At 36.7% G+C, this 12,066-nt stretch overlaps 1 protein-coding gene across 1 annotated transcript in view; it reads right to left on the reverse strand.

The window, feature by feature from the left end:
- Window positions 1-12,066, reverse strand: part of UNC13C (unc-13 homolog C) — a 523,285-nt gene that overhangs the window by 189,066 nt on the left and 322,153 nt on the right. Inside the window, exon 17 of the mRNA XM_059700746.1 lies at window positions 1,459-1,592. Coding sequence (XP_059556729.1) covers window positions 1,459-1,592 — 134 coding nt within the window. The remainder of the gene's footprint in view (window positions 1-1,458; window positions 1,593-12,066) is intronic.

Genomic DNA, 12,066 nt, shown 5'->3' on the forward strand with positions numbered 1-12,066 from the left:
GGGAGCAGTCTTATTTTCCTTATTATTTAAATAAGCAAACGTTTACAGAAGCCAAAATAGCAAGGTTAGAATTTCAAACAGCAGTTTTTATATAAGATGGATGCTTCATAGGCAATTTTATCTAAAGTGCAGAAACTGACACATAGTCAAGAAAAGTGAAGATGCGAGGGGATATCTAAGACAAAAGAACAAGATAAATTACCAGAAACTGATCTTAATGAAATGAAGGTCAGTGATTTGCCTGATAGGAAGTTTGAAATAATGGTCACAAAAATGCTCACTGATGTCAGGAAATCAATGCATGAACACAGTGAGAATTTCAACAAAGAATATATAAAAGACAAAGAGAGACTTTTACAAGCAGCAAGAGAAAAACAACTTGTTACATACAAGGAAATCCCCATAAGGCTATCAGTGGATTTTCAGCAAAAATTTTGCAGGTAAGAGGGGAGTGAGATGATATATTAAAAGTGCTGGAAAAAAAAATACCTGTCAAACAAGAATATTCTATTTAGCAAAATTTTCTTTCATAATTGAGGGAGCGATAGTTTTCCAAACTAAAGCCAAAGACAATTATCACTACTTTACCAATGTATGAATCAATAGATCAATGGAACCGAGTACAGAAATAAACACACATATACTTAAATTGATTATTTTACAAAGTTGCCAAAGTAATTCAAAGGGGAAGGATAATTTCTCTAACAAGCAGAGTTTAAGATATTAGATAAACATATGAAAAAATCCCAAAGAATCTTAAACTCTATATCACAGCATATACAGAAAACAAACAAACAAACACGAAGAAAAGCACAAATTAAAACCACAGTGAGCTACCAATGCACACTATTTGAATAACTACAATTAAAGTCCAATTATACCAAGGGTTGGCAATGTACAGCCACTTTGTAAAGCATGTTGGCAGTTTAAAGAAATATCAAAAATGTACCTACAACATGAAATGAAATAGTGTGTCTATGCAAAAACTTATAAACAAATATTCAAAGCAACCTAATCTAAAAAAAAAACAAACAAATAATGGTGTCACTAATCCTAAACCTAACCCTAATATTTGAATGGACACACATTTTGTGGTATATCTATGTAGTGGAATATTACTCAGAAATAAAAGAAGATGAAATATTGACAATATGATCTGGATGGATCTCAAAATATGGGTGAAAAAATCAGACAAAATAATATATGTAATTTATGATTCCTTTGCTTAAAAGGATAAAATCTCTAAACTAGTTTATAGTATCAGAAAGCAGACCAGTGGTTAATTCACAGAAAGAAATGTGACTCTAAATCTGACATTAAAAACAACAACAGAAAGCAAAACAAAGATATTTCCTTCTGTGTGCCACTGTCATTGTCATGAGATTATAAACTGTATTTCAAATACTTATTTTAATTTAGTTGAATAAAATCAATTCATTTGTAAAACAGTGTACTTACTGATTCAGGACAGGTGTGTAGGCAGTTTTATCCTCATCAATAATAGTGACCATCAGGGTAATAAGTTGGGGCCAAAAATCCAAATTCTTGGTGGTTGGTCCCTGCTCTTCCCGAGGAATGTCCTGTTTCTTACTCTGCTCACGGGTCACATAACATAAAAAAAAAAAGTTAAATGGTGTGACTTTAGTTAGACGTTACTGTCAAACAGGAGGATCAGAGAAAAATATGATGAAAAAATTCTTAGATCATGTGAGGCAAAACCACAAAATTCAGATTTCCTTTCTACATTAAATAAGACCCCATAAGATAGTGGCCAGGCTTTATTTCAAAATGCTTTGGTTCTGGAGTAATTGTTTCCCTTCTTCTGACTATAGTCTTAAGAACTATTATTGTGGAAATTATCCTTTTTATGGGGCTGCACCCACGGAGAAAGGTTGAATTTTTTGTATACAAAGGTGTGTGTGTGTGTGTGTGTGTGTGTGTGTGTGTGTGTGTGTGTGCGTTATGGCTGTGTGTGAAAATTTATCCTGCCAAAATATTTTGTTCAAAGTCAAGTTGGTAGCAAGTGGGCAGAATGCAAGGCTGCCTGGTAACAAAGTCAGTACTATTAGATTCTATAATATATACACGTTACATGCATGGCCCATAACTCTCTTATTCCACTTACAAATGTATCTAGTCAACGAAAACTTTGGAAAACTGTGTGTGTGTGTGTGTGTGTGTGTGTGTGTGTGTGATATTTGAATCCTTGATTTACCATACTGAATGAATCTCCAACTCTCACCTCTAGAAAGAAGAGCGTAGCCCAGGGTGGTCTAAATTTACATTGAGATTAATGAAGTACAATAATAATCCTGAAAGTTTCACATACAAACTTCATATTGAATGCATGCAATTCTTTCAAACATACTGAAAAGTTATGCTAGTTATTTTGTTTGGTGGATAATCTTCTTACAGCACTTTTACATTTACTTTTTAAAATTAGGCAAAAAAAAAAAATGATAAAGGAAAGATGGCTTCGTTTACTGTTTTTTGCTAAATTATTTACAAGTTTCTAGGTCCAGAATATCTGAAAACTTTAATTTGTGGCTCAGAAATTTCATGGGATTCCTGTTATAAAAGGTAGATTAGATTATATTTGGCCCAACCAATTGTCATATTTAACTACCAAGTTTTTTCAGAAAATCAGCTACCCTCTGCTGAATGGTTGTATGTAGATCTTTTAATGCTGCCAAAGACATGTAACCAGATTTGGGTGAGTCATCACCCAATTATTATTCTCACTTAAGTTAAAATACAGCCCTATGTGGAATCCACTAACTATTACAGACCTCCACACACAGACTATAATGTACCTTTAGGGACACATAATTTTCTAGGGTGCCTTCAAGTGCTGTTGATTAACCTTTGTGCTCAAAATGCAACAGATATTAAAAGTTGGAAAGCAAAATTAAAATAGTCAAGAAATTAGTGGCTGGCACAAATTACTTCAAATTGCCGGAGTGAACAATAAGCAGCGTTCAAAGGATCTTAAGAACCTTGTATGTCTGGTCCCTGCGAACCACTTGAAAGTCCTTGGCAGGCTTCCCTTTTCAATTCCTGAGGTACATGAAGGCACATCAGTAGATCTTTTAGAAGATAAAAGCAGCAATGCTGGCTTACAAATATTCAGCCTTGCCTACTTTAAATTTTTATATATTTCTTTTTTAATTGATTTCAGAGAGGAAGGGAGAAGAAGAGAGAGAGAGAGAAACATTAATGATGAGAGAGAATCATCAATCAGCTGCCTCTTGCATGCCCCCTACTGGGGATCAAGCCCGCAACCCAGGCATGTGTCCTGACCAGGAATCAAACTGGTGATCTCACGGTGCATGGGTCTACGGACAACCACTGAGCAACACCGGCTGAGCAAGCCTTGCCTACTTTTAAATTACATTTTCTATTAAAATTTCTCTTTCTTTTGTGAACAGGACTTTGTTGTTGTCATAATAATGTAATTATTTACTCATTACATTAAGATCAATAGATTTCCCTCTCTATGATGTAGTTTGAAATCAGAGAGACTGGTGAGTTGTGAAGGTTATAAATAAAATTAGTTCTGATGGCCATGGTAGACTATATTAGAATATTATCATTCATCATCATGATGTGCACACAGCCAAACTGTATGTCTAACTTATGTCAAGTAATATAATTAAATGAGAGGAAATGACTATAGATGACACATTTAACATCACAGTCACTTATCATCATTCTGCAGAGTATCATATGGAAAGGAGGAGAGACTAAAGTACATAGTTGAACATGCATTAATTCTAAAGTTACAAATTATACTCCCATTACTCTTTTTCGTGACATTAGAAGATTTTTGATAGTACAATGTTTTGCATCATATTCTGTATGTTGCACCAAAATAAACCAAATGGAATGCTGAATCACTAAGTTTTTACATACCACAGAGCAATATCATAAATCAGGTTTTCCCTATTTTATTAGTGCATTGTTTTTAAAGATTTTAAATTGAATTTTAAAGAGAGAGAGAAAGAGAAACATCTATGTGAGAGTAAAATATTGATTCACTGCCTCCTGCACACCACCTACCAGGAACCCAGCCCATAACCCCAGCCCTGACTGGGAATTGAATAAGTAACATGTGGATGCATGGGACGATACTCAACCAACTGAGCCCCACTGGCCAGAAGGACTAGTGCATCTTAATATAATACGTTTAAAATAACGGGGTACAGGCCTGGCCAGTGGGGCTTAGTTGGTTGAGCATCCTCCCATGCACTAAAAGGTCCTTGGTTTGATTCCCATTCAGTGTACATACCTGAGTTGCTGTTCAGTTGTGGTCAGGGTGTGTAGGGAAGGCAACTGATTAAAGTTTCTCTCTCATATTGATGTTGCTCTCTCTCTCTCTCTCTCTCTCTCTCTCTCTCAAATCAATTAAAACATATTTAAAAATAGTATTTAAAAAAGTAAATAAAAAATTAAATAACGGGGTACAATGAGGTATATTAGAATATATACCTGATATATTAAGGATTACATTTTCTAAGTAAGACTTTATTATTCTCCTTGAGGTCTACTAGGGCATTTGACTTAGGATTGGAAAAATTAAAATAATGATAGTAAACATTTTAAAAAGATAATAAATACATTAATATTTATTGAAACTTATAAAAATTAGTACTTATAATAATATAGTTTATAATATATTTACATGATATTCAAGAATTATAATTATAAACTCAATAACAACAAACAAAGTACAATAAATATAAAACTATGAATTAGTACTTCAATTTTAATTTTGGTCATCATTATTACAGCAACTAAAATATATTTTGTTAATAGACTATTGAGGAAAGAAACTTGAAAGAAAATCTGTGACAGTGTAATAAGGAGAGGAATTTTTGAAAGTGCAAAGTTGCTAGGGTCAAATGAATAAAGTATTCAATAGTCATGTTTAAAAAGGATAATTTAGCACCAAAAAAAGCTTGTACAGACAAGCTGGTAAGATGTACATGATACCTTCATAATTTCAAATAAGAAAATATGAAGATGCTCCAAGAAAAGATCAACATATAGCAAGAACTGTTATGTGCAAAAAACAAAAGTGTTGAAATAATAGATGATATTTTCATGATAGTAAGACTTATGTAACACTTCTAAGATTGCTATATTTCTGTGACATTCTATCTGTTTGTTCAATGAGCATATGCAATTTTTTAATCCTCACCCTAAGATATATTTTCATTGATTTTATTTTTTAAAATATATTTTTATTGATTTCAGAGAGGAAGGGAGAAGGAAAAAGAGATAGAAACATCAATGATGAGAGAGCATCATTGGTTGCTGACTCCTGCACTCCCCACACCAGGGATTGAGACTGCAACTGGGGCATGTGCCCTGACTGGGAATGGAACAATGACCTCCTGGTTCACAGGTCCACGCTCAACCATTGAGCCATGCAGCAGGGCTATTTTCATTGATTTTAGAGAGAGGAAGGGAGAGAGAGAGAGAAAGAGAGAGAGATTTGAAGAATTGATCAGTTGCCTCCCAAATGTTTCCTGACCAGGTATCAAACTCAGAACCTTGGTATGTGCCCTGACTGGGAATCAAACTCACAACCTTTTGGTGTATGAGATGACATTCCAACCAACTGACCCACCCTGTCATGGAGAGCATAGGTATCAGCATTGCTGGGAAGGCTTGCTAAAATACAGATTGCTAAGCCCTTCCCACAGAGTTCCTGATGCAGTAGGTCTAAGGTGAGGCTTGAGAATATGCATATATAATGAAGTCTCAAGTAATTCTGTTGCTGCTGATTCAGGGCCTAGATTGAGAACAACTGCTCTGAGAGCTAATACTAGAGCATTAGTTTCTCAAATGTATTTGAACTTGATGAACCCTGTGCTCCCTCCTATTTTCCACACTCCATGTTGCAAAATTTTCCTCAGAATAAATGTGCCTCTGAAAACACTTGGGGGAGGGGCGGAGGCTCTAGAGATAGATGCCTTTAAATCCTGAAGTACTTTGTGTGTCACGTTAAGGAATCTGCATTTAAACCAAACTTCATTAAATGATTTAAAACATGGGAATATTTAATCACATTTGTTTCTTTAAATGACTTGGTAGTAGCAGTAAATTTAATGAAATTAAATGTATAAAAGAGTCAAGTAAAATTGATACAACTCATTGCCTAGTTGGTGAAAAGGAAGAGAGAGAGAAACCAAGTGGAATATTCAGAAGATAATTAAGTAGATTGGTCTTGCATGAAAAAGTATTCTGGATTATTAAATATAGATAGAAGAATTCTAGGAAATAAATGGTAGCTGAAATTATGGCGTAAATAAGATTACTCAAAGAGAGGGAAGAGAATTGATGGTTAGAAATAAAACCTTGGGGGGAAATTCTAAAACACAGAAAGAATAAAAACATTTTGAAGAGAGGCATAGACGGGAAATGAGGCCTCTGTTGAAATGGAAGAGAATGGGATCTAGTGTGTATGTGGGAAGATTAGCCTCAAATATAAATGAAAAACATGCTATCCCTGGAGTTGATAAAGAGTCTTACAGATAAATCTTGTTGATTGGGAACAAGAAATGCCAGGAATTTCCATCCTGTGAGAAGAGGAGGAGTAGGTAGTAAAGGTTTGAAATAGCTCCTTAAGGAATAGGAGAGAGCCTTGAGTTGAACCCATAATGACACTGCCAGGCAGCTTGGGGGCTCTGCTGAGAGGGGGTCACTGAACGTAGGGTGACACGGCTCTAGCTCATCGTGAGTTCTCTCCAGTACTAAATGCAGATGCCAAGGAAAGAGTGTTGGATTTGCTACTGGAGTGCAATGATGGAGGAAAGGAGAAACAAATTTGAGTGTTTGACAAGAATGATTGAAATGCTGGAACAAACATTTACTTTGGTCTAGAGGAAGAAAGAAGGGAAATGGAAGGCAAGAGGGAAGAAGGAGTAGGAAGTGAGAAAGGTAGAAAGACAGCAGATGGTGTTAAGCATTTAGATCAGGGGTCCTCAAACTTTTTAAACATTGTAGCAATCACCTACATATACACATAAAATGAAGAAAACTACATCAAGGCACATCATAAGCAAATTGGTCAACACAGGTAATAAAGAGCCAATTTTTAATAAATAAACTTAATTATACTTTGTATTTAATAGAATACTAAAGACTTGGTGCACGAATTCATGCACAGGTAGGGTCCCTAGGCCAGGCAGGCGATCAGGGCTGATAGGGGCCTTTGGTCTGCTGGCTGGGGCCTTCCTTCCAGCTGCGAACCAGGGCCTCCCTTCGTTCCATGCCACCCCCTGGTGGTCAGCACATGTCATAGCGAAAGCAATCAAACTCCTGGTCTCCCAGTCAAACTCCCGAGGGGACACTTTGCATATTAGGCTTTTATATATATAGATGTGGTGATTGGGGTAAGACACTAAATCAGGGGTCCTCAAACTTTTTAAACAGGGGGCCAGTTCACTGTCCCTCAGACTGCTGGAGGGCAGAATTTATGTGTATAAGTAGGTGATTGCTACAATGTGCATAGGGAGATAACTTTGGTTCATGGCAGGTAAGTGGCAATTGAAGGTTTTGGCAATAAGGTTTACAGATATTAGAAATTTGAAAAATCAAGCCGAAACCGGTTTGGCTCAGTGGATAGAGCGTCGGCCTGCGGACTGAAAGGTCCCAGGTTCGATTCCAGTCAAAGGCACGTGCCTGGGTTGCGGGCATATCCCCAGTAGGAGATGTGCAGGAGGCAGCTGATCGATGTTTCTCTCTCATCGATGTTTCTAACTCTCTATCTCTCTCCCTTCCTCTCTGTAAAAAATCAATAACATATATTTAAAAAAAAAAGAAATTTGAAAAATCGGGATAGCATGGCTATAAAGACACACGCGCGCACGCACACACACACACACACAAATAGAGGTGGCCTGAATATTTAAAAAGAAAGAAGCTTAAAATATGATAACAAAAAAGGCTGGCAAGATGGATTCATATTAAACTGTTAACTAGATATCTCATATATGTTTGGAACTTCCTATGACTCTGAGTTGGCTGTATACCTCCTCTGAACAAGGAAATCTTAGCCCTTTCAGCACACTGGTTAGAAAATGGAAAGTCTATCCATAGCTTTTGAAGTAGATTAAAGTTTCAGGTGCTCAAAAGATCTGAGATTCTTGTGAAGAGCGAGGTGGACAGTTTATTAGCTAGGAGAAGGAAGGACATTTATACTGCCCTATATCTAGGTAGGCGTGGACCGAATTTCTCTAGGTACCCCTTCCTCTAGCCCGGGGTAACCAGTTGGAATTTTCTTTGTCAGTGGAGTAACCCTTCTTGTGTCTCTCTCCCAGAGACTGCTGCCTTCTCTTAACAATCTGATACTTCACTGCCCCCAAAGGCAACAACAGAGGCGTCTTTTCAACTCATTTCCTATTCAAGTCCTCACAACAAAATCATTAGCCTTGAAGATCGAATATTCAAATGAACAATGGCCAGACCATGTATGACAGAAATCTGACCCACAGTCTTTGTAACAACCAGTCTGGGGAGCCAAACCATAGTGTCTGCAGCAGTCAGCTGGGAATGGTCAGGACTTGGTAATGACTACTAGTTTCCTCATATTTTGTCCCCCTCCCAACTTGATATGCTCCCTGAACCAAGCACATAGAACACCCTTCTCATTAGCTGACTCCCAGTTTCCCCCCTCAAACAAGCTCCAATCACATCAGTCCTGATGCTTTCCCTGCTCGTCACTGTAAAGCTGTCCCACTTCCCTGCCTGCCTTCGAGTCTCTGCCAAATAAAGGTGATGTTGGCTGCCTTCCTTCTTATAGCAAGATCTGAATAAATAGCCTCTGCTTATTCTCATTTGGATGGTCTTCATTCATTTCCAATATCAAAGGCAACTATTAAAACCCTCATTTCAGAAATAAAGTAACAGAGTTACCTTAATTCCCAGCCATCTTCTTAATTGAAAACAAGCATATAGACCACACTTAAAAAACTCGTTTTTTTGTTGTTCCTTTATAGCCTCAGCTCTAAGACTTGGTTATATAGTTTATAGACACATGAGAATCATTACCTCCCACTAATAATATTGAGCTGATTTTTATTCTGAGTTATATCTTGAATGGGAAGGAAAGCATTCAGAGAATAATGTTATTGTTGCTTATATGAAATCCCTACACACTTCCTAGGTTCCTGAGACTATCACAACTTCTCTGCACATATTTGCAGTTTGAGAGCTATAGGCACAAGCAGGGTATTCTCCCCTCCTCCACACACACCCAGTTTTAGAGCTTTCTTAATTGACATTGTTTTACCATTAGCATCCTGTTGCCCCCAAAACTCCTACTAAAGTTATTAATAAACGGTTACTGTTCATATCACCATAGTCCCTTCATCCGCTTGTCCCAACTAGTGTCTGTTAAATTCCATTCAATTTTAGGTAATATGGACAATAAGACATTGACATAATAGGAAGTTCCAGAGAAAGCAGCTCTGAGCTCTTCACAGATTTGCTACTCTGCTTGCCCAAATAGAAAACCAGCAGAATACTCTAGTGTCCATAATGACTTTACTGAAATTGCTTGTCTTAGTAATTCTGGAAGGCTAAATTTACCTTTGACTAATTATACTTAAGCAAAATGACATGCATCTCTGATCAAAGTGTGAAGGTATAGGCAGGAAGTAAAAAAAAAAAAAGCAGGATGTGAAAATATTTCACAGAGGCTTACACATAGAAGAGGAAAAAATGACAAAGGAGAAATGTTGTTAAAATGTATTCACTTTATGTGAACAACCTGATCACCATACCAGAGAGTTCCACAGCTCAGACAAAGGCGGTCCTGAGGCAGGATAGAAAGAAGTTAGGGAAAACTCTCAAAGGGTGGAATGAGGAAGTACAAGTAGTTACCTCAGGCCAATAAGCCTCTAGGTCAGTGGTTCTCAACCTTGGCTGCACATTAGAATCACCTGGGAATCTTTTTAAAATCATTATTTCTGGGCCCCATCCTCCAGAAATTCTGTTTGTTTGTTACTAATGTTGTGGCCCCACCCCATAACAAAGAAACAGAATTTCCGGAGGATGAGGCCCAGAAATCAGGATTTTAAAAAGATTCCCAGGTGATTCTAATGTGCAGCCAAGGATGAGAAGCACTGCCCTAGAGCAATTCTTGACCAATGTCACATGGTGGCTGATGGATAAATAAAATTAGTTTCTTTTCTCTCCGCTGGGGTAACTCTGAGTTATGTTATACACTGTCTTCCCAGTTGCTCACAGTGGTAAGCATCCAATATAGGATAGTTTAATTATATCTCATTAAAATTTCTATAACATGTCTTCTTCAGAACAGAATAGTGAACTAAGAATTGCTGATAAACCTCAGACCAGTCAAAAACCTTTTGAAATAAATTTGGTATGTTTATTTAACTTGGGAACTTGTTAGGGAGCCATGTTAATGGCAAGAATGGGAGATAAGTGCATTTGTTTAATTGGACCAAAGAGCTTCTATTCTATGCATTTCCTTCAAATGCTTGACATTCATTCCAAGTAAGAAAAATAATGGTTGGTGAAATTTTGCATTTTTAATGTAGATTGATATTTTAATTTTTATGCTTATGTCAGTTTTGGTTTTCTTCCCTCCAAATTTTAGATTTCTTATACCTATAAGACATTTAGATACTTATACCTTATCCAGATACTAAGGTGTGAGGCTCTTACTATAAGCCAAAAGACAGAAAGCTTTAAATAGTCTTTGGGATGCTGGCTTAGTTCCAAATCTATAAATAAAAACATGGTAAGATGTCAGCTTAGAAATCAGAATGATCAACTAGAAAACACCAAATTCCTGTTTTGTCAAAAGTAGACTGAAAGTCAAGATGCAGTCAGGAGATATTTGCGAAGAATTAGCACTGAGGTACATATAGATGCTGTCATGATGTCATATAACTGTCAGATAGTTCAGAGTCAGGGAGTTTAAAGCTGAAAGAAGCCTTAAAGATTTCAAGTCCTATTTTTCTCTAGGCTTAATGATAAAGTAAGCAAACTTTATCTGTATGCTTAAATGTCTATCTTTCATTAGGAGGAATTTATTGATTTTATGTAGTGAATTAAATCGCTTGAGAGTCATTAAGGTTCCAAAATTTATGTCAGATTTAGCAAATATAGACAAACACTAGGGCCTTGCTTTTCTAAAATTGACTATTTCTCTGTTTAACAGCCATGCCAAATGTGGTCAGTAAACAATTGGATCAGCTCACTTCCATCACTTACTGCATAGGTGCTGCAAGCTACCATACATTTTCTTTGTTTTGTTGTTTTAATCTGCGTTTAGAGAGAGATAGAACTAGTTAATGTGGCAATAAGCAAATACTAAGTGGCATAACACATCAGTGATAACAGCACAGAAAACCTCAACAACTGATAGTTTCTTGCGAGCTCATACAACCAATGAGCTCATAAGAAACAAATGTTGCCTATTATTTCTTATTACAAGGCCAAACACTGCCCATACAAACTGAGACACTCTAATCCAAAGATTCCAATACAATCAACTCTCATTTTTCTTAAAAATGGTAGGAAATGTTAAGACACACAACTACAAGAGCACAAAACTGGTCCCCATATCCTTTTGTTCTCTTTAGCTCCTATTTGTTTAACTGACTTCAGAGAGATTAAGAGAGAGGGTGTGAGGGAGAGAAACATCAATGATCAGAACGAACATTGAATGGCTGCCTCCTACACACCCCTTACTGGGATTGAGCCTGCAACCCTGGCATGTGCTCTGACTAGAATCAAACGGTGACCTTCTGTTTCATGGGTCAATGACCACTGAGAAACACCAGCTAGGCCTTAACTCCTCTTTTAGAGTGAATTTTAAATTGACTAATCTGAGTACCACTTCTTATAGTTGTTTATAGACCCATTAGTAAAATAACAAATCAGTAAAATTGTCATAAACAAAAGGGAATCTAAGGATTTTTTCAACGAGATAATTTATCTGCAAATAACCAAAAGTAGGCTGTGCTTTCTTCATACTCTACCTTAAATTTTACAGATGATAACACCCATCTAGAATTTCCTTCTGGA

The sequence above is a fragment of the Myotis daubentonii genome, chromosome 1 (assembly GCF_963259705.1).
Source record: "Myotis daubentonii chromosome 1, mMyoDau2.1, whole genome shotgun sequence".
Classification (NCBI taxonomy): Eukaryota; Metazoa; Chordata; class Mammalia; order Chiroptera; family Vespertilionidae; genus Myotis; species Myotis daubentonii.